The following is a 23,972-nucleotide window of genomic DNA, read 5'->3' on the forward strand; positions in this document are numbered from 1 at the left end:
GAATCCAGGAAAACAGGGTGGACTAAAGTGCCAAAGGTCTTCACATTTCCCTACTTTGAACTCTCATCGCACTTCCCCTTTCTCCCAACAACCTCAATTGAACTGAACTTTATAGCCCATACAGCCCTTTGAGATACAGCACTACAGCCTGACCACCAGTACTGACAGCCTTTGTGTCAAAGGCTCTCAGGGCCAGAGGCTACGTTCAGCAGCTTCCGCACTTCACAGCTGAGTCCAACACAGGCCGCCCCTCTCCCTACCTCAGCAAAAGACAAGAGAGAAGTAATTGCCCGGGACAGCTCCGACCCATCTCCTGCCTGCGAGGTGGCAGCACCAAATTTGAGAGAGAAAAAAAGCTCTACTCCGTTTCAGCCAGTGACGTAGTGAAGTTGCGCCCAGCGCACCTGGGTTCCTGCGTGGCCCAGGGTTAGACAGGAGAACTCCAGAGATGAGGCCCGGCCATGAGAAGAAATGCCTGTCCTCCGAGAGACGGCGCCGACCAGTCAAGTTGCATTCGGCAGGGGGCACCTCACGGCATGGGCTTTCATTTGCATTACACACCGCAATGCTGCAGTTTTGCCAATTAAACAACCTCCTTTCGATTAGTAGGCCAAATACACAGAACTATTTACTGCAAAATTGGCCTTATTACCTATATCTGTGTTTCAAGGGGTAGAATTTCAGTTCAATTGTTGACCCCCCCCCCAGTCAATAACAAATGCTTTAAACAGTATAAAACACACAAAAGGAATTCCAAATAATGCCTGTTCGTTCTCCACACAACAATGCAAGCTTGGAGGCACACGGCCAGCGAGGCTGCATGAGAAGACTTAATTCACCTGAAAGAGAGAGGCCTTTTCAGAGAGCCCCTCTCTCTAAGCCCATTCTGCAGCCGGAGCCAAAACAACCATGATTTTGAGCTTTGAGCTTCGAGCTTTGAGCTCCCCGCTGAACCTCTCCAACGACAGCAAAAGACAGCAGAGGCCTGTATCCCCAGATCAACCCAACCACACACAGCGCAATCAGCTGAACGGTTTTGAAACCCAAAATGAGTCAGATGATAATTGTGAAGGATTGGGGGGTGACATTGGCCACATTTCCCTCTAGGGAAATGTGCAACTAAGCATCTAATAACAGGGTGGGAGGCAATAGGGGTGTCATGGGGAGTGGACCCTTGCTCGGGAGGACGGTAGGAGCGGTTGAATAAATAAATTGTTTGAAAAACACGACGAGCGTGAGAGGATGTGCCCAGAATGACAAAAAGCCAGAGGGAAAGAGAGGACATTCCCTTTGCGATAGTGACAGGACACGGGAGGGGATATGTATGTGGCTGCCCCTTCCTTTTAAGAGCAAAGAAGCCAGGCTTCAATTTCAACATCATTTCCTGGGAAGACCGGTCCTCGAAGGAAGAATTGGCCACAGCGGTTTAACTTTCACTCAGTCAACAGTGCACATGCCAGAAACAACAACGAAGTAAATGTAAAAAAAAAAAAAATAGGACAAGGACAGAAAAACAAACCCTGCCCTGAACTCCCACACTTACAGTAAACGACCCAATATAACTTGGTCGGAGACGACCAAAAACCCAACAGAAGTCAACATTGCTTTTAATTACCACCACCCACACCGTGCTAATTTAGCATCCAGCGGCTCTGTAAAAAAAGACACTTCTGTTCCGTTCAGTCCGCTCATCTCCTGATGCGGATGAGCGTTGGTTAGTGTTGGACAAGTATCTCGGTGCGAAGTTGATGAAGAGGGAGCAGAGGGAGAGGGGAGAAAAGGCAAACAGCGCACTCGGGGAACAGATGTTCATTTTGCATGCTCCAGTGCCAACGGCAGTGCCTGGCGGAGGGAGCGGGTGCCAGCCGAGGAGGAGGAAGAGGCCGGGCGGGCAGGGCTAGAGCAACAGTGAGTTGCGTGCGGCATGCCCTTTAAGGCAGAGGATGCAGAGGCTTCTTTAAATATTAACAGCTGCTACTATGAAGCCAGTCAGGCTGAGTCAGCGCTCCAGAACAGAAGCTCTGTAATCAAGGAAAAGCTGTCCGGATAGCATCTCCATTCTTTACTCCGTTACTCTCTTTTCTCTTACTCACTCTGTCTCTCTTTTGTGTTTCTTTCTCCCTTTCTCTCATTCTATGTTCCTTCCAGAGATATAGTGTCTGGAACAGCGGATATAGTATATTTCATGGCAGAGCAAGTAGGATACAGTATATTTCATGGCAGAGCAGGCAGGATATAGTATATTTCATGGCAGAGCAAGTAGGATACAGTATATTTCATGGCAGAGCAGGTAGGATATAGTATATTTCATGGCAGAGCAAGTAGGATACAGTATATTTCATGGCAGAGCAAGTAGGATATAGTATATTTCATGGCAGAGCAAGTAGGATACAGTATATTTCATGGCAGAGCAGGTAGGATACAGTATATTTCATGGCAGAGCAAGTAGGATACAGTATATTTCATGGCAGAGCAAGTAGGATACAGTATATTTCATGGCAGAGCAAGTAGGACACAGTATATTTCATGGCAGAGCAAGTTGGATATAGTATGTTTCATGGCAGAGCAGGTAGGAATAAGCGCTTCCCGTGGCTTGTTGTATTGTGCAATAATGCAGTTGTTATGTAAGCCTTTATGGGAATTCTCAGAGCGGGGTAAATGAGGGTGAAATACTGAGATCATCAAGGAGATATCGAAACCCGTCCCTTCTCCCACTCCCCTCCACACATCATGTGCAGCGAAACGGAGTCCTGTGTGGGAACTGAAGGCCTATCTGTTCTGCCAGAACTTGGCAGTTGGTGTGACCTCTGTGTTGTACAGCATCAGTCACCTGGGTAGTGGCTCGTGTCTATTCTTGAGGATGGTGGCCCATGCCGCCTCCCCCAGCTCCTCTTTATTCATTCACAACCATCACGACCACTGTCATTGTTGGCAGTTCAATGGTGAGACATTTCGGTCTGCGGACCGACTAAGGTCCACTGTCACCCAGGAGCCAGTGTCTGAATCAACTCCCTCCTACCCACGGTTCTGGCCAACTACTCTAATATTGGCAACATCGTCACGCACGTTAGTTGTAACGACCTTCACTTTAGGTGATCTAAGGAACTGAGGGAAGACTACAAAATCATTTATAAACACCCGCGTTAGCACAGGGAAGAAAATAATGATGTCTGACCCTCTCCCGTGCTATCGAAGGGGTTCGGGAACGTTTCAGTCGCCTCGTGGCCCTAAACGAGTACCTAAAATAACTTTGAGTACCTAAAATAAAATAACAACCTAACCACAGGGGTTCCAGGTTCATCTCCAGCAACATTGCAAACTGTTTTAAAGCCTGACGGCCTGGGTCTATTAGTGCTCTAGTCCTCCCTGTCATAATCATCAACAGAGGACATGAAAGGCATATAACCTCTCGCAGACGCGGTAGTGCGGTCAATATAACTAACCTAATTTATGTTCCTCTAACTACCCTGAATACATCTGTCAATCTGACAGCTATTGTCAGCAGTAATCATTAGCCTATGGACCTGAATTGCACTGTTAGCACTGAGTCTGTTTGCCCTAGTAGGAAGCCCACTGTGGGCAGATCACCTTGTACTATCAGCTCAAATGTAAATATCACTGTCATGTCTACCTCCAATAAGCTTCCCAGGAAAGCACCAAAAACAAACAAGCAACCCTGAAAAGGGCTAAAAATAGCCCACATTAACTTCTTATGGCTGGGGGCAGTATTGAGTAGCTTGGATGAATAAGGTGCCCAGAGTAAACTGCCTGCTACTCAGGCCCAGTTGCTAATATATGCATATTATTAGTAGACTTGGATAGAAAACCCTCTGAAGTTTCTAAAACTGTTTGAATGATGTCTGTGAGTATAACACAACTCGTATGGCATGCAAAAACCTGAGAAAAAATCCAACCAGGAAGTGGGAAATCTGAGGTTTGTAGTTTTTCAACTCATTGCCTATCGAATATACAGTGGGATATTGGTCATATTGCACTTCCTACGGCTTCCAATAGATGACAACAGTCTTTAGAACCTTGTTTGATGCTTCTACTGTGAAGGAGGGGGGAATGAGGGCTCTTTGAGTCAGGGGTCTGGCAGAGTGCCATGAGCTGACCACGCGCGTTCACGTGCTCACTTAGATCATTCATTTGATGATACAGTGGTAGCAACACATGGTTATAACATCTATAGAAGAGACAGGAATGCCAATGGGGGAGGTGTTGCTGTATACATTCGGAATCACGTTCCTGTAATGCTTAGAGAGGATCTCATGTCAAATGCCATTGAAGTATAATATGGCAACAGTTTCACCTGCATCACCTAAAGCCCATTCTTGTGGGAAGTTTCCATAGACCACCAAGTGCTAACAGCCAGTATCTGGATTATATGTGTGAAATGGTTGATATAAGGTGAAATCATGTGACTAAAGAAAAATAAACTGTACTAGGATGATACTAAAAAGCTTTGGAGTACCTTAAATAAAATTTTGGGCCAAAAGGTGAACCCGGCTCCATCCTTCTTTAAATCAGATGGCTAAGTAAGAACCACTGCAACCGTTAACAAAGAGCTGCAATCAGTTTTGGAATGGGTGGCTAGTAATAAGCGTATCCTAAATATATAAAAACTAAAGGCATTATATTTGGGACAAATCATTTACTAAACCCTCATCTAAATCTAGTAATGAAACATGTGGCAAATGAGCAAGTTGAGGAGACTAACCTGCTTGGTGTAACCCTAGATTGTAAACTGGTTTTAAATATGCAAAGAGGGCTAATATCAAGAACACGCATGTCAATCTCTCCAGGCTCAATAGTAGAGGAGAGATTGACTGCATCACTGCTTGTCTTTGTGAGAGGTATTGATGTGTTGTTTTGTTTCTGCTTGGACCCCAGGAAGAGTAGTGGCTGCCTTGGCAGCAGCTAATGGGGAGCCTAATACAGACAAAGCACAATTAATGTGCTGGGCCCTCTGAGGGGCCGTCACTGAGCCCCGTTTCCATGGGAACCACCCTTATCCGCCACTTTCCTTTTCCTTTCAGAGCAGGTTTCGTGTAACAGTACAGTCTATCCGCTTGGTCACCTCCAGATATGGATGGGGAGAAAAACGAGATGACGGGCAAAGAGGGAGATACTCAGCTTAAGAAGGGTTAAAAAAGAGAGCACTGAACTGAAGAGAGAAAAACAGAAGGTTTGCTCTCAACTCAGAGAGTCACAGGGCCAATCAAACAATTGAGCACTTATCCCCTTGTAAAACCAATCCCGGAGACACTGATCTTTCAATTTAGCCCGGATCGTCGAGTTGCAGCCGACACAGGATCCATTTAGCCAAACTTTACACCAAGTAATAAGCCAATCAGGTCCACTGAGTTGGCCAAACCATTCTCTATCTTTTTTTATCCCAGCCCCGTCCCCACAGGAGGCCTTTTGCCTATTGCCAGGCCGTCATTGTAAATAACAATTTATTCTTAATTGACTTGCCTGGTTAAATAAAGGTACATTCCAGTCTCCCAGGCACTTTCTGAGGGGGGCTGGAGAGAGATGGAGCTGGAGGGTTGTCGGGCTTGGCGTACAAATTCAGCCCAGGCACTCAGTGAGGATGAGAGGGGGAGGATGGGCTGGGTGAGAGATGGACAGAGGGATGTCTTCTCTGCTGAGCAGTGAGAGATGACGTCAGTAAAAAGGGGCCACCAATGACCTCATAAAACCAACACATCATGAAAAGTATAGACAGGTATAATATGACCAAACACCCGTAGTACAAGAGCTAAACAACCCCTTTCAAACTATTAGTATGACTCGAAACGCACAACAAAACGACATAGCTCTATCACAACACGAATGGGACGTAAACATAGGGAAATACAATTTCCCGTTTGGATAACACTCTCGGCTGATAGTGCCGTGTGCGCAAATAGAGCCACGCGCGGCAAAGCCCCATAGCAGATTGTGCTAGATCTTAACAGTGCTAAACAAATGTGTAATGCAGCAGTGGAGCAGCTGAGAGAGAGAGGGAGGTGAGGCAGTGGGAATGGGAATTGGCTTGGAGATAATACAGCGGGCAAATACAGTTGGGCGGGTGTTAATGCCGGCTCACTGCAGACTTAATCAAATGAGGTCTGCTAGGGTTGCCTCCATTGTGATGGAGGCCCCTCTCTCTTTCTCTCTCATCTTTCTTGTGTCTCTTTCTTTTTTCTTTTTTTTCTCTCTCTCTTTCTCGGGTTATTTTGTTTCCCCCCCCCCTCCTCTTGTTCATCCGCCTGTTAGTCGGTTTCTCTATATCTGTCTCCCCATCTTTCTTTCATCTTGCAAGCTTTATCACTGGTCTGTTCATTCTCTCTCTCTCTCTCTGCCTATTTATTGATGGTCTTTTCCTCCTAGTTTTCCCTCTCTCCCCTCTACATCTCCCCCTCTCTGCCTGCTCAGTGTATGTGGACTTGGGGGAGAGCTAAAGGTGAGATCAGCAGGTGGATCAGAGGAGTAGGGAGAAGAGGGAGAAGAGGAGGAGGGGGTAGATCTGCACCATATTTGACAGTGTCTTATTAAGACTCAATGCCCACCTGCTCCACGCACACAAGCACACGCGCAGACCTGCACAAACACACACACACACACGGACACACACACGGAGACACACACACACACACACGGACACACACACACACGGACACACACGGAGACACACACACACACACACACACACACACACACACACACACACACACACACACACACACACACACACACGGAGACACACACACACACACACACACACACGGAGACACACACACACACACACACACCTCTCCTTTTAGCACCCTCTGTTTTTCCATCCCTTTACCTCCCCCTTTTCTCTTTCTTATCTCTTCACCTCCTCTTCATCTTTCCTGTATCTCTTTCTACACCTTCTGAATATGTCACTTGGTAGCAGGAAATACATTTAGTTCCATGACAGAATTCAAAAGTAATTTTGGACTGACCAATGTAGATATTTTCAAATACATGCAACTTAAAAGTTACATATCACAACATGTCGATTTGAGATATTTTGGACATCAGAGCAACCGTGAGGGAATCTTATTTGAGTCAGAAAAGGATGTTCATATGATAAGGTATACAAAACCTTTAGAGAACATATCCAACTGACTATCTCTTCGAAAAAAATATCAACTATTGGAACCAAGACTTCAAAATAACTGATGTTGGCAGTTTTATTGAATTTATTTAACTAGGCAAGTCAGTTAAGAACAAATTCTTATTTACGATGACGGCCTACCCCGGCCAAACCCGGACAGCGCTGGGCCAATTGTGCGCCGCCCTATGGGACTCCCAATCACGGCCGGATGTGATACAGCTTGGAATTGAACCAGGATGTCTGTAGTGACGCCTCAAGCACTGAGATGCAGTGCCTTTGACCACTGCGCCACTCGGGAGCCCAAAGTTGGAGCATAACTAACAAAATTACAGTTTACAAAAATGTACGCTTAATCCAGTATAAACTAATGTATAGAATTTATTATAGAAGAGACAAAATTCACAAATTCTACAGCACAACGACAGAGTCATGTCTTAAGTGTAAAACTAATAATGACTCAATAATCCGTGCTTTCTGGGAATGCTATAAAGTCCTGAAGTCGTGGGCAGAGCTAGAAAGTTAGCTGTCAGAAGCATTACAATGTGAACTTAATTTTAATCCGTCTGTCTGCATATGTCAAGACCCGATGGGTTGGACGATTCTCTTCTCATCACTCATCTTGAAAACATTTATACAAAAAACGTGGAAATCAATCAATTCGCCATCATTAACACAATGGACAAATCAAATGATTTCTGATTTAAAAAATATTGAAAGTGTGTTGGCTATGGAGAGAAACAAAATGGTGCAGTGTCAGGCCACGTGGTGGAAAGTGATGGGGGTGTGTGCTAGTGGGTCTGAGTAGGTGTGATGTAGTTGATGTATGTATGATGTTGCTGTTTGTATGTGAATATTTTGTGTTGTTTATTTAAAAAAAATGCTATAAAATCGTAAAAAATAAAAAATAAAATGTCACTCCCTCCTCCTTTCGCTACTTCTCTACTGTTACGACGTGCTTTCTGTCACATTTGATTCACAGGTTTTAACAAGCATGAAAGTGATACGAAACAAAGACTATCACTGAAACAATTAGCTTTTCATGTAAGTAATGATATAACAACGACACAAGTGTAGATCATTGAAGTGGGAACTGTACATTAAATAAAACACATTCTCTTTCCCTCACCCCAGTTGAGAGGTCAATTGTAAACTTGTCTCGTTGTTAAATCTGTCCCAGCCAATCGGGGGTTTCCTTTTCACTGGTGGCCTTATTTAACTGGCCAATTAGGCTCCTGATTCAGTCTGTTGTTGGGGTGTGGTGACCTCTGCCCTGCCCAGCACGACACAATTACCCATGAGCCACAGAAGCACGACGGAGTCGGAGAGCAGCCAAGGAGCCGGCCAAACCAAGATAATGGAGAGAGATGCATCATGCATGAACACACATACTGTATACACACACACACACACACACACACACACACACACACACACACACACACACACACACACACACACACACACACACACACACACACACACTGTGACATGCATGGACGCACTCACATGCATCACACACAAATATACTGCACACAAACACACTTATAAATTCAGAGTCACGGATGGAGAGTTTACTGAAGGAGAACGGGAACAGGGGATCAATGGACAGGGAGAAAGAGTGGGAGAATTTAGCAGAGGAAAAATGTCACACACACAAACACTCAAATACAATTTGATTTGAATTTGATTTGTTCTCTATTAAGAGAGGGGTCCTGGGTATTGCTCACATGCTCAGCCGGCCAATAGAGAAGGACTTGCTGATTGTACATGAAGAACCATTTAACCCTGCTTCTCTATGTCTCTATGGCTACTCCAATGGGTAACCTAATAGGGAACAGCAGGAAAAAGAGAGTGAATGCCTGCTTCCCAAACGGCACCCTATTCCCTATGTAGTGCAGTGCACTATATTGGGAATTGGGTGCCATTTGGGACGTATCGAATATGCAGTGGGCAGGTGGGTGGTTGGGGTCTGGAAGTCAATACTTATCCATTCATGTATCCCTCGCACTTAGTGTCCTCCCTGCCTGTCCCAGACCCACCCATTGTCACCTTCCTAGCTAGCTACAAGTGTCTCCCTGACACCTTCCCAGCTATGTAGGATCACATGCACACTCACATATCATTTTTTTGTTTTTTGTTTATTCGGCAGGGAAAACGTACAACAGAACATACGTCTCAGAGTCTGAGAACGGAGGTGTCCGTTGCACCAGTTTTAGCTGACAATCTCATTTACATCTGCAGTCCCTGGACATGGGGAACATATAAACAAGAAAACGTTTAAAAAAAACTGAGATCAGGACGTACAGGCACACACATACACACACGCACACGGGGACACACATACACACACGTGCACGGACACACACACCCGACAGCGATACACACATGCACATGCACGTACCCACACACGTTTTATTTGACTATACCTGTGGGGATCAAACTATTTATTCCCATTCCAAATCCTATTTCAACCCTAACCCTTTACCTAACTCTAACCTAAACCCCTAACCCTAATTCTAACCCTAATTTCAACTCTAAACCTAACCCTAAAATAACATTGGTCCTTGTGAGGACTTCTTATCCCCCCCACAAGGATAGGAAAACCAAAAAAAAAACACACTATTTCTCAGGCCTGTGTTGTGTAAGCGCCCCTCCGGCTCCCTAATGCATGATAATGCACTTTTTCTTTCCAGCTGCACTCGGGCTTTCCGGAGGAATACAGCGGGAATGATCATCAGCCACGCTCCGTTACTCCAAATCATTCACGGCGCGGCTTTAAGAACACGTCGCTCGCTAATACCCTGCCACCCCCGGGGCCGGCCGTCAACCACTGCAGCTACTGCACTGAACTGCCTCGATCGGTGTGGGGGGGGGGGGGGGGGGGGAGGAGAGAGAGAGAGAGAGAGAGAGAGAGAGAGAGAGAGAGAGAGAGAGAGAGAGATCTAAAGAAATACAGAGAGACAATGGGAGAGGGAAGAGAAGGAGAGAAGAGAATAAGGAGACAGAGGGAGGGAAATGTGGAAGGACGTCCTAAGGCTTGGCCTGGAGCCAAAAGCCCTCCCTCCCTCTCCGCTCTCTCGTTTTATTTTAATCTGAGAAATTGGTGCCCAGCTGCGTTTGGGGCTGAAGCTATTTGGGGGGTTGATTGGGTCCTGTTTGTGGCCCACAGTGGCGTTGCTTTGCTCACAGCAAACTACCAGGGGAGGGCTGGGCAGCAGTGGTGAAGTTGGAGGTTTGTCTGCAAACCACATTCGTTCTCTCCCTCCTCTCTCTCCACTCTTGGCCAAATCAGAGGCGAGGATGGAGTGGGGCCGATACGATTTAGAGCACGGGATGACTCATAGGATAGCACACCCGGCCAGGGCAGCGGTTAGGGAGCGGGGTTATACCTGACGCAGAGCCCTGCTTTCTACATGGCACCCTATTCCCTATGTAGTGCCCTGTAGGGATCTGGTCAAAAGTATTGCACTCGGGCCCTGATCAAAAATAGCGCATTACATTGTGAATAGGATACCGTTTGGGACGTAGCCAGGCTTTTTCGTTTCGAACGATGACAGGAGGCAAAGGGAGCCCACTTTCATTTGCCAGGCCAGAGGATGTCAACGCAATTTGCCCCGAGACTTGAGTTGAGCCAGAGGTGATATTAAAATAGCTGTGTGGACACGGGGGTTGTGATAAAAGTGGGACGTAAAAACCCCAGTGTGTGCGCGTGTGCATGCGTGTCAGCGCATGCGTTTGTGCGTAACTGTGTGTGTCGGCGGAATCCAATTAAATCGGCATGGGCAGTGAGTCGCAGAACAAACACCACTTCCTGGTACCTCCAGGAAAGCAGCCAATTAGCAGGCTGCCTGATCAAACGAGCCTGGTGGCCTCGCCCCGCCCGCGCTACACCACTCTACTCACTAACGAGCTCACTCAGCTAGTAGTGTCACAGAGAGAGAGGGGGGGGGAAAGGAGGAATGAAAATGAATGACAGATGGGAGAAAGAAACAGAGAGAAATACAACAGAAAGAAAGAAACAGAGAGAGAGCGGACCCAATAGAGTGAAAAAGCCTGGGAAATAGGCAACTATATAGCTTCAAAATCCCAGCACCTGTGTTTGAGTTGTCCTAGAGAGTGAGAGAGGAAGAAAAGAGAGGGAGAAAGTGAGCATGGCAGAGAAGAGAGGCCTCGGTCAGGGCTACAGTGGAGTTTATCCAGGCACACTACAGGAGGAGAGGAGAGGTTGGGATTAGTTCCACCCTGGGAGGCAATGAGGATGAAAAAGATGGGAAAGTGGGAGGAGGAGGAGGATGAGAGAGAGACGGGGAGAACGAGTGTGTGTTTCTCCCTCTGTGTGTGTGTGTGTCTCTCTATGTGTGTGTGCGTGTGCGTGTGTGTGTGTGTGCGTATGCGTACTTGCGTGTGTGTGAAACAGAGGGGCGGGGGGGGGGGGGGGGGGACAAAGTGCCAGGCCGGGCCAAAGCCAGGGTTAACAGGCAGAGAACGAAAGAATGTGAAAGAGGGATAGAGAGAGCGAGCAGAGAGAGAGGTCCACAGCCAGTAAAAACAGGATAGACAAGAAATAAAATAAAAGAAGAGAGGTGACCCACAGAGAGAGAGAAATAGAGAGGCGGGACAACAGAGGGTGAGAAACAGTGAGGAGCAAAATACGGAGGAAGGAAGTACAGAACGCAGATGGGAAGGAAGAGAAGAAGAGAGAGAGAGAAATGAAAAGGAAACAGAGAGAAGGATACAGAAAGGAAAGAAATTGCAGGTGTCTATAGTCTTCCCAAGGACTCCCAGAGGACTGGGTACAAAAGGCAGATGGCCCTGTATCTTAGGCATTCAGCTCACTGTTCTACTGTAGGGCAGCGGCCAGGAGGTGTCACACGCCTAAACGCACCCCTGTCAGACTCGGGACAGCGCAGGAACACGGCTAGAGACAGGGCACCGCTTCTCAATACTAATGCTGAATAGAGCAGCCTGATCACTAGAAATAGACTTCGATTTCGGATGTTTGAAAAGGTCCTGAAAAAGTCGATACATGCCTTCCTCTGAGGACACAAGAAGAATACTACTGCTGGCCGCGAACTCATGATGCTCGGCGTCGAAGAGCGCTGTGCTCCAGCAGTTCACAACGCTCTAACAAGCCGAGAGAATACTAAGAATACTGACGACGCCTAATGGTAATGGCGCGTCATTTTTTCGTTTTTTTGGTTTTAAGCCTTTCCCAAACCATAGCCCTAAACGTAATCACTCAGAATAAATGCCTGAACTGTTAACCTTTGAATTGTTTAGCCCTGTAATGACCCGGAATTAACCCTGTGACCACGCGGAATTAGTACGTCGGAAATAGATGTTCAACGTCGAATTTCGAAGGGAAACTGTGAGATCTTGTTGAAATAGAAGAGCACAAGAGGAGTGTAGATATGTGTGTATGTGTGTATGTGTGTATGTGTGTGTGTGTGTGTGTGTGTGTGTGTGTGTGTGTGTGTGTGTGTGTGTGTGTGTGTGTGTGTGTGTGTGTGTGTGTGTGAGGAGGGAGGGTGTGTTTGTTCACTAGCACCATGTCCCTTGCCTCATGTCCTACATCTCCAAGTCTTTGTCCAACATCCCCTGACCCCTGACCTCTATAACCCATTGTTCTCTCTCTCCTATTCACGGTTACCCCTTTTCTCTTACACAGTATACAGTGTACTCTATCCCCTGTCCCTTATACCTTGTCCATTCTCTCTCTCCCCTAAGCTTTTGTCCAAAATCCCCTCTCCCTCCACTTCCCTCTCCCCCCTCCCCCATCCCCTCTCTCTCACCCAGTCCCAGCCTACTAGGCTGATAAACCTGTACGAGGCAATGCCTCGACACAGATGGAGAGGGGGGGGGCTTATCCTCTCTCCTCCACCCCCAACAGCCTCCACCCTACAGCCCCACCCACCCCCTTCCACCCTCCAGCCCTATGCCTGGAAAGAGAGAGCCCGGTCTCTGCCTGCCTGAGGGGCCTGTGTTGTGTGGCTGTGTGACGGTGCACGGCCACCTGGGCCCTGCCCCAAAGCCTGGATTGCCATGTAAGACTGTGGCTGCCGACAATAACCCCGGATCCTGGGCCCTGGTCCAGTCAGCACAGGAGAGGAGCTTCACGACTGCACCACCACAAGCTACTGCCAGCTCTACGGCTCAGCCCAAGCCCCAGTCACAGCCACAACCGGGGCAGATGGCAGCAGTGGAGGAGACAGAGAGGGGGAGAGGGAGGGAGAACGAAAGAGAGAGAGAGACAGCGAGAGAAGGAGAGCGATAGAGAGCGAGGGAGTGTGTATGTGTGTATGCTTGTGTGCATGTGTATGTGTGAGAGAGAGAGAGAGAGAGAGCGAGAGATGAAGAGAGAGAGAGAAATAGAGAGCGAGAGAATGGAGCGAGAATGGCGAGAGAACAGACAGTAAAGCTCTTGTCCCTGTCCAAGTGTGACGTAAAGCCAATACAGTAGTGCCAGAATGGACAAACAGGATGAGCCACAACATGGGAGGCAGTGAGGCCGCAAAGCATGACGGGACAACAAGAGTGACCGGGACATTAATATCTGCCCGAGTATTACCTTGAACATTCATCAACCTAAATCAAATCGAATCTAATTTTATTTGTCACATGCGCAAGAATATAACAGGTGTAGACCTTACTGTGAAATGCTTACTTATAAGCCCTAAACCAACAATGCAGTGGGGGACTCTAAACAAATCCACACCGTGCGGGTACTACATACTGTTTGGCACCAATCGTAAGGTGGCTCTTTCCATTTGAAAGATTGTGGCCAATATAAAGTGGGTTTTCTTTACCAATCACCAATCCCTCCCCCTCTCACTCCCCTCCCTTCTCATCAGTGTACACAGCAGAGAGAGAGAGAGAGAGATAATGACTTAATCCTGTGCTAGTCAGTTGACACTCTTGTCTCAGGGAACTCCTGCAGCATGAGTGTGCTATTTACACCACCTCATGTCTATGTCCCAAATGGCACCCTATTCCCTATATAGTGCACTACTTTTGACCAGGGCCCATAGGGCTCTCGTCAAAATAAGTGCACTATGAAGGGACTTGTGTGCCATTTGGGATACATCGCGTCTCACACATCTGTCTGCTACCTCCCTCTAAGATCCCGTGTGTCCCTGTGTGACCTATCACAAGCCTTTCTTCAGGCCCTCTCTCTAGACCAATCAGAGGGCTTTCTTCAGACCCTCTATCCAGGCAATGATCCCTGTTAGCACCCCGTCTGCTGCTATTGGGATACAGAAGCTGAACATTCCTCTCTGAATGGAGAGTTGATTAGTTGCAATGCAGAATGACGCTTGGTAGATATCACCCACAACAGACCAGGAAGTGCACCTAGTGACTGACGTAGGATCAGCTTTCCTAGTAGGTTTTAGCCATACAGGGGTAAAACATTTAAACCAACATAGGGTTATAGGGAGCTAGAAAGAGCTAGAAAGAGCTACAAAATAATAATACAAAATAAATAAGCTAACACTATCTACGCAGGAAGCTATCTGAGAATATTGGTGCGACAGGAAGATAATATTATCAGACTATTGGACCATGGGTCCCATTGGTCCATGGTCAATGACCTCATCATTAGTCGCCGCCGAGTGACTCACCTCTGATGATGGACAGCTTGGCATTGACGTTGACCTCGCCCTCGCTGTTCTCCGCCACGCACTCGTAGATATTCTCATCCCGCGGCGCTCGTAGAGGCTGGATCCGAAGCACGGCTCCGGCGCCCTCATCGAACTCTATAGTCTTTGTCAGAGAGAAATGGTATAACGTTAGAGCTATCTGTTTCTGAGATAAATCTGTTTCTGAGACAACCTAACTATACTTCTAGAATAAGGCTCAACCACTCCAGGTATAGCGCCTAGGGACCCCTTCATTTCACATATACAGTACCAGTCAAAAGGACTTTTGGGTTTTCTTTATTTTTCTACATTGTAGAATAATAGTTAAGATGTCAACACTATGAAATAAGACATATGTATTCATGTAGTAACCAAAATATATTTTAGATTTGATATTCTTCAAAGTAGCCACCCTTTGCTTTGCACACTCTTGGAATTCTCTCAACCAGCTTCATGAGTTCTGAACTGTAATATGGTCTGATTAACAATATCGGCAGGCCAATCTTATAGCCAATATGCTGTGATAATGTATTAGGCCTACTGCCCAAAACTCATTCATACAAAACTCTTTATGTGAGGTTAATGTAAAAAAAAATCTGAGCAGTAGATCTCGGCTTGCTTTTTGACTGCGAACGTGATCTTGACTCAGAAAAGGTTGAGGACCACTGCTTTAAGACATGAAGGTCAGGCAATGCGGAACATTTTAGAGAACTTTTGAAAGTTTCTTCAAGTGCAGTCGCAAAAACCATCAAGCGCTATGATGAAACTGGCTCTCATGAAGACCGCCACAGGAAAGGAAGACCCAGAGTTACCTATGCTGCAGAGGATACGCTCATTAGAGTTACCAGCCTCAGAAATTGCAGCCCAAATAAATGCTTCACAGAGTCCAAGTAACAGACACATCAACATCAACTGTTCAGAGGAGACTGTGTGAATCAGGCCTTTATGGTCGAATTGCTGCAAAGAAATAATAATAAGAGACTTGGGCCAAGAAACACGAGTAATGGACATTAGACTGGTGGAAATCTGTCTTTTGGTCTGAGGAGTCCAAATTTGAGATTTTTGGTTCCAACCACTATGTCTTTGTGAGACGCAGAGTAGGGGAACAGATCATCTCCGCATGTGTGGTTCCCACCGTGAAGCATGGAGGAGGAGGTGTGATGATGTGGGGGTGCTTTGCTGGTGACACTGTCAGTGATTTATTTAGAATTCAAGGCACACTTAACCAGCATGGCTACCACAGCATTCTGCAGTGATACGCCATCCCATCTGGCTTGCGCTTAGTGGGACTATAATCTGTTTTTCAACCGGACAACAACCCAACACACCTCCAGGCTGTGTAAGTGCTATTTGACTAAGAAGGAGAGCGATGGAGTGCTGCATCAGATGACCTGGTCTCCACAATCACCCAACCTCAACCCAATTGAGATGGTTTGGGATGAGTTGGAACGCAGAGTGAAGGAAAAGCAGCCAACAAGTGCTCAGCATATGTGGGAACTCCTTCAAGACTATTGGAAAAGCATTCCACTTTTTTTGGTTACTACTTGATTCCATATGTGTTATTTCATAGTTTTGATGTCTTAACTATTATTCTACAATGTAGAAAGTAGTAAAACATGAGGAAAAATCCTTGAATGAGAAGGTGTGTCTAAACTTTTGACTGGTACTTTATATATTTTTTTGCTGCAAAGCTTCAAAATATGAGCCAGGACATCACTATGCTAGTCCAGTGGCAAAGTCTTAAGAAAAGGTAACCATAGGCTGAGGTTTGCTTTTAGGCTAAGGTATTTAAATGTTCAAAGCCGTACATTAAGAGAATTATGATAAGATATAAGTACCTTTTTAAAACACATACACTCATTCTCAGCCATGTTTACTAATAATCAGAACATAACTGTCCGAGTGTGCTCATATTGTACTCTTATGTTGCACTGTATTGTACTCATATGTTGCACTGTATTGTACTCTTATGTTGCACTGTATTGTACTCATATGTTGCACTGTATTGTACTCTTATGTTGCACTGTATTGTACTCTTATGTTGCACTGTATTGTACTCTTATGTTGCACTGTATTGTACTCATATGTTGCACTGTATTGTACTCATATGTTGCACTACGCATGTCATTTCATCGTTATATAAGGGAGAGAACGAACACATTGGATCGATACGGGTGACCGTGTGCAGTGACGTGCTGCTGTGCTTTTTGTCAGCCGAAGGAAAGGTTCGGCGTCGAGCCACGATAACTCTCAAACCCACCACACTAATGAGGAACAGTAACTGTGACTGAGTGCACATCCCAGTCAATATCAAAGCACAAAGCTGCTGGAGGGGGAACGCAACGATTTCTGACCTCCTTCGTAAAATGACTGTTTAAAAGAAAAGAAACAGCCATAATTTGACCCAGAGCTCAATCGCTGGATAAATACCCTTGGGTTTGGGTTTGTCTTTAGTACGCGGCGGAAGGAGAACGCAAAATGCAAAAACAGCACGGGTTGGACTGCTTTTGCCCTCCATGATGATATTTCACTGGCTTATTTATCCATTTTTTGTCATGCTCCTCTTCGTGCCAGGGTTCCATCTTCTCCCCCTCTTCTCTCCTTCCCAGCGCGTGTGTGTGTGTGTTCTTCCACTGCTGGCAGAATTGTATGACACTTCTCTCATTCCCTTCTTTTTCTTCTTCTTCATTGTGCTCCACTTCATGCCAGGGTTCCATCTTCTCACCTTCTTCTCTCCTTCCCAGTGAGCTGGCAGCGTTGTTAATGTGAGTGTGTGTGTGTGTGTGTGTGTGTGTGTTCACTGAGAGAGTGTGTGTATGTGTATGTTTGTGTGTGTGCGCGTGTGTGTGTACATTGTCGGCGCGAGGAGCGAGTTTTAATTAAGGAAACACTGAGCATCAATCACGACTTCAGAGCCGGCATCTGGGCTCACGCAGGGACACACAACAAACAAACATCAGAAATAATGCAACGCGAGCATAGGGGAATGTAGACCCGGCAGCCGCCACTACTAACGTTTCATTCAGCTAGTCACTCAAGTGCAAGAGGACAAGTAGAGTGTATTGGCACCGTGCAAAGTCATGTCACTCAACATGCGCTGGTGTCCTACAATTGATGCCTGGTTAAATGCAAACCCTTGTCTGTCATGGCAACTAATTGTGGGGTAGTTTGTGTGCTAGTACAAGGAAATCTGAAGGGAACGATCTACCGAGCTAACCTTGGTTGAAACAGAAAAGTGATACATCCGTGTCAAGTGAATCAATAGACGTGTTGCTCAGTTGGTAAGAGCACTCGCAACGCCAGAGTCGAGGGTTCAATTCCCGCTGGGGCCGCATATACCAAAATGTGTGCACTCACTGTACTGTAAGTTGCTTTGGAAAAAACTTGGTATAGACTACGTGTATTCATATAGGGGGGTGGGGGGGTGTGGGGTTATTCATAATTCCATACCCTCTCCACAGCAGTATGGGGCAGTGTAAGGTCACAAGCCTTCAATGTCTCACCTCAATGCGTTGGGAGTTGACCTTCTTCCCCTTCTTGTTCCAGCTCACCCGAGGCTTGGGGTCTCCCGTCGCCTGGCACACGAACGAGACCACGCCCCCGGATACACCGATCTGGTCGACGGGAACTTTAGTGAACCTTGGTGGTGCTGGAGACAGAGAGAGAGAGAGACAGAGAGAGAGACAGAGAGAGAGAGTGAGAGAGAAGAAGAAGGCATTCAAACAGATTTAAGAGAACAAAGTGATGCAACAGCAAGCTCCAGTGAAGATAACCCAATTCATTACGGGGCCAGTTGTAGCTGTAAATGAAGGTAATTACATTTCGAAAAGCTCGTGTGCACACACTTTCATTGTACGAGAAGATAATAAAGTCTTGAGTGGCCTTTGGAATTCCTCATATCGTCCGCTGTATAATGTCACGGTTAGACACACCCACTCCATGTGCTGCAGAGAGAGCCTATGGAAAACTGCAGTCTGCAGACGGGAGAGGCGAGGGGAATCATGGCGCTTGGATGTATAGAGAGCCGGTGGAAGGAAGGGAAGCGAGCGGCCGTGCATCAATGCAGAGGTAATTACACTACAGACAATGCACACCCTGACACGCTGACGCCAACATGAATAATTTAACGGAGCAATGAATAATAAAGCGCCCGCAGAGCAGCTTCTGTCTTGATTTTATGCCCCCCCCCCCCCCCCATACATAAACGCACACACGCACACACACGTCCCTCACTGGCCGAGCCAGACGCGCACACGCAAACGCCAACCGAAGAAAGGGATGGCGGGATAAGAGGATGACGAACATCCATGCCAGGAAGGCTGCGTGCGTTCGTTGTTGGGCATTCCAATCGGCTGTGGGGGCTGACAGGAGCTTTAGGCAAGATAGGAGAAGTGAGAGAAGTCGTTTGTTCCGCATTACAAATCAACTTAACGCCTCGCTTCCCAGGTTTCTGAAGTTTTTTGTATTTTTTTACCTAACATCCCTCATCTTCACTGAAAAACTCTAATCAACAATAACATGTTCGCCATCTTCCTAATATTCTCTGATATTACCAGACTTGGCCGGGAGGACGACGCTACTTTGGAGTTTCTTAGCTCGTTTTCTGGTGGGTCAGATCTCACAACAACAAGCCGGGTAGAGGAAACTCTCTGGGGGAACTTGTTAACTCGGGGGCGTAGGGATGATCAAACGTGCAGGGCGCGTTCATGTGGATTAATAATTAACGGACCGTGGGCAGGCAGGCCCGCTCTCTCTTTACTCTCTCTCCTCTCCCTGGGCCCCTATAAACACACACGGAGGAGAGCTCTGCTGCATTTGATTAGGGACAGGAGAGAGAGCTGGAGAGAGAGAGGGAGGAGGGAGAGGGCTGGCTGGCTGGGAGGGAGGGAGAAGGAGAGACAAAAGGTGGATGAGTGGGTGGGGTAGAAAATGAAAATATATATATATATATACAGACAGCAGAAGCGTAGCACAGAAAGTTCAACATACTCCAAAAGCTATCCCTATCCCACACACCTCCACACTCCCATCACAGACCTGTACATGAGTCAGGAAGAGTCCAATCGACACCGAGCGAAAAGTGACCACATCGGTCTTTGCTGTGGGGTGACCAGTCTCTCTTGAGGTTCCCTACAATTTTCCTAGGCCGCATCCCAAATGGCCCCCTATTCCTGAAATAGTGCACTACTTTTTGACCAGAACCCTACGGGCCCTGGTCAAAGGTAGTGCGCTAAATTCTTAATAGGGTAACATACGTAATAGGGTACCATTCAAGATGCAGCTCCAGCGATGGGAGGCCGGCCAAGGTGTCCTCTATACGTGATGCACGTTGCGGCTCAACAACAAACAATACAAATGACGCGATGGCGAGAGATGAAACGAGGCTCAGGCTGATGACCCGTGGCAGCCAGCCAACAACGCCACAGAGAATATTCCGACAAGCAAGCAACAGCCTTCTCCTATGGTACAGTAATACTGTCCACTGATGAAAGGAACAAGAGATACGATTGTGGCATTTCTCCCTTAGAAAAGAAACAGAGGGGATTCACCTTTTCCGGCTATCTTGTCGGCGTCTTGACGAATTGATCCCTGTGACTGTCGAATGAGTAGACACGAAAATATTGACTGCAGAATCTTGCTGGATCTCAGTGATTGTATCTTCCTTTAGCAAAAGCTACAGGTGCGTGGCTTTCAGCTGCATTTTGTTCAGCATTCCTGCACTATGCTCACCTTAGAGACTATGACTCCTGGGCCCGTATTAAAAAAGAGAAGATCGAGGATCAGCTTTTTAGCCTTTTAAATCATAATACATATGATTATATAAACGGGGGTAATTGATCCGCTTTTTGAATAGAAGAGATATTTACATGGGCAAGCTGTGAGTAGCCTCTATACTGGCCGGCTCCGGTTGGGTCCCCAGGCCCAGTGCCCATTAGACCAGCCGGTTAATCAGGAGCTTTCTCCTGATCTCCACCATTAAATAATACTGTGGGATTCTGGCTTGAAATATACTTATTCATGTCACCATATTAGAACATATGAATTACTTTCTATGTATAAGAAATGTATATGTTAAGGGGTCAATGGGAACCTTGTGGTTCGAAAGTCACTGTGTGAGACAAGGGGACGTATGGAATGTTCATAGCCGTTCAAACATGTTATTGCAGAATATTAATATTTCTAAGGAAGGAGGCGAAGAGTAACAGTCTAGTTTCAGTTCCTGGCAGGCCATTTTCAGTTTCAGTTCCTGGCAGGCCAGTTTCAGTTTCAGCTCCTTGCAGGCCAGTTGCTGTAGAACTAGAACAAGGAGGTGTGTGGAACTCAACTAGAGATTTTTTTTTAATTTTTAAATTTTATTTATCCTTTATTTTACCAGGTAAGTTGACTGAGAACACATTTTCATTTACAGCAACGACCTGGGGAATAGTTACAGGGGAAAGGAGGGGGATGAATGAGCCAATTGTAAACTGGGGATTATTAGGTGACCGTGATGGTTTGAGGGCCAGATTGGGAATTTAGCCAGGACACCGGGGTTAACACCCCTACTCTTACGATAAGTGCCATGGGATCTTTAATGACCTCAGAGAGTCAGGACACCCGTTTAACGTCCCATCCGAAAGACGGCACCCTACACAGGGCAGTGTCCCCAATCACTGCCCTGGGGCATTGGGATATTTTTTTTAGACCAGAGGAAAGAGTGCCTCCCACTGGCCCTCCAACACCACTTCCAGAAGCATCTAGTCTCCCATCCAGGGACTGACCAGGACCAACCCTGCTTAGCTTCAGAAGCAAGCCAGCAGTGGTATGCAGGGTGGTATGATAAGATAAGGTCAACAGTTCAACGCATATGGATTTTTTTTTTTTTTAAATGACTCCTGGGCCCGTATTAAATAATATAATAATAATAATTATTATTATTAAGACTAATATTATATATATATGATACACTTTATATTCCAGTGTCAGTTAAGTTGCAGCTCTCTTCGATTAGTTAGTTGTGTTAACTACAATCATTACATACAGAGAAGAAGAAATCTCTGGGAGGGGGGGGGGGGGCAGAGGACCATGACAATACCAGTATGAGGAACAGACTGAGTTCCTGCCTAGCAACAGACAAGGATTGTTTATCTTAGACATGCAAGAGGTGACTCCGCCTAGTCGAAAGGTATCAACGTGTGCTTGTATGACTTGTATGTTGTGCTTGCAGCTGAGGTACCCAGTGGGTTGAATACACTTGGTTTGAGTTTTTACTGTTTGTTCAAAACCAATTACCAATACCAAGCTACTCATGAGGTTCTCTCTCCTAGGTTAAACCCACAGCAGAAGCCTTCAGAGAGTGAACGAATAAAGGGGTTGAAAAGAGATGGGGAACAGGGAGGAGAAGAAAAAAAAGGAGAGCAATGGAGAGAGAAGAGAAATCAAAGAGAGGGATGGGAAAAGTAGAAACGGAAAGCGCGAGAGATTGAGGAAAAGGCAGCGAAGCCTTCAGAGTCCAGTGAGCTAACAGAGCAGACGTGAAGCTCCTACACGCGTCACTCCTGGCCTCAGGAACTGTTTTATACCCAGCTGAGAACAGAGGATCTGACAGAAAGTTGGCTATTATGAAAAGTAGGTAGATAGTGTGTGTGTGTGTGTGTGTGTGTGTGTGTGTGTGTGTGTGTGTGTGTGTGTGTGTGTGTGTGTGTGTGTGTGTGTGTGTGTGTGTGTGTGTGTGTGTGTGTGTGTGTGTGTGTGTGTGCGCGTGTTTGGATGACAACCGAGATCAGCATAATTAACCTTTTAATATTTTCAATTGCCTCCTGCCTCAGGCATACCGCTGGTGGTTATTGCTGAATTCAACCCTTTATTCAGCGTCTGAACACCACTGTCACGCAGGCAGTAATTGCATGATAGAAATTGGCTATTGAAAATAAATTGCTTTCTCATTCCACCATGATAAGCAACATCACTACTAAACAATATGATACTGAAAATTCAACCAGAATACAAACACATTATGATCTAGGTATACCCTGGATGTTATCTAGGCAATTTTACTGTAATGCCTGAAAAAAAGTCCACAATAACAAACCGGTGTATCACTGACAAGTGGGTTATTGGTTTCAATAAGTATCATTAGATGAATCCTATTTGGACTTTCGTTACTCCTGTTTCTCATTCCACCTCAGCTGAGCTGTCCCTCATTATCTCCCTCTATCCCAGGCCTCTTTCAAATCGAGAAACGTACAGCTTTACACCGATAAAGCAAACGGGACCCCAGTTTATCTTCCAAGCAGGAGACGGCATCGGTGGCGGAAATAACCGGAAATGTGGGTAGTGAGCTATCTTCACAGGGACATGGAATGGAATGTGTATTGAGCCAACAGCCGCTGCTAGCGGGGAAGGCTAACCCATACTGTGTAAAGCAGACACTTGTTTTGCTAATGTGGTATCCCTCTACTGACTGGTACGTTCTGCTCGCCCGGATAAGAGAAATGACAACGCCTCCTTTCAAATAGCCTTTCGCTCCATGTGAGTGCGAGTTCCATTGGCACTACCTCCAGATTGCCATTTAGTAGGTAAATTAGGCAATAGTAGGGTTTGGTTAAATGCGTAACACTGCAATCGATGAAAAGCTTTTTGGAGAATAAATAGGACCCATTATGATGTGGCTTAGGAAAGAAGAGGGCGAAAATTGCACCTCATCTACCCATTGAATGATTGGTGAAAAAAGGGGTGATGGGTAGAAGCCACTTGTCTGTCATCTTGATCAAAATAGGCACCTTTTACAGCCGATAACACCTTTTACAGGCTTATTTGGTGGTGAAAGGAACATTTGGACATATTAGAGGTGCTATTCACCACCTAATTTGACCTTCCTCTCTAATACTCCAGAGGCCAATAACAGTGGAGGAAGGTTAGAGTGATTTTTGTGTCATTTTTTAGTAAATGCTGCTGGCTTAGAGAACAAAAGAAACTGCTATACTTGAGGGCCACATAATCTTTACAACGCACACAACCAAACATGCACACCATAATTACTAATGTGTACAAATTGGATTAGCCCTGTCAGCATTTTCTGACAGGACACTATCCTTTTTCATTGCTGGACGGTAATACATTTGGTCAGTAATGAAGAAGAAATGTCTTAGGGACAAAAACATGAGTTTTCAAGTAAGCACCACATCGTTCCTAACCTACGTAAGCATAGATATTTGTGGTTC

General features: G+C 46.1%; 1 protein-coding gene across 1 annotated transcript in view; it reads right to left on the minus strand.

Annotated features, from left to right (window-relative positions):
* The window catches only part of LOC120054616 (receptor-type tyrosine-protein phosphatase S-like), a 201,671-nt gene that overhangs the window by 113,840 nt on the left and 63,859 nt on the right, over nucleotides 1–23,972 (minus strand). The window contains exons 3-4 of the mRNA XM_039002094.1: nucleotides 18,273–18,418; nucleotides 14,752–14,893 (exon numbers count right to left, since the gene is read on the minus strand). Of these exons, the coding sequence (XP_038858022.1) occupies nucleotides 14,752–14,893; nucleotides 18,273–18,418 (288 nt within the window). The remainder of the gene's footprint in view (nucleotides 1–14,751; nucleotides 14,894–18,272; nucleotides 18,419–23,972) is intronic.

This window comes from Salvelinus namaycush, chromosome 10 (genome assembly GCF_016432855.1).
Source record: "Salvelinus namaycush isolate Seneca chromosome 10, SaNama_1.0, whole genome shotgun sequence".
In the NCBI taxonomy this organism is placed as follows: Eukaryota; Metazoa; Chordata; class Actinopteri; order Salmoniformes; family Salmonidae; genus Salvelinus; species Salvelinus namaycush.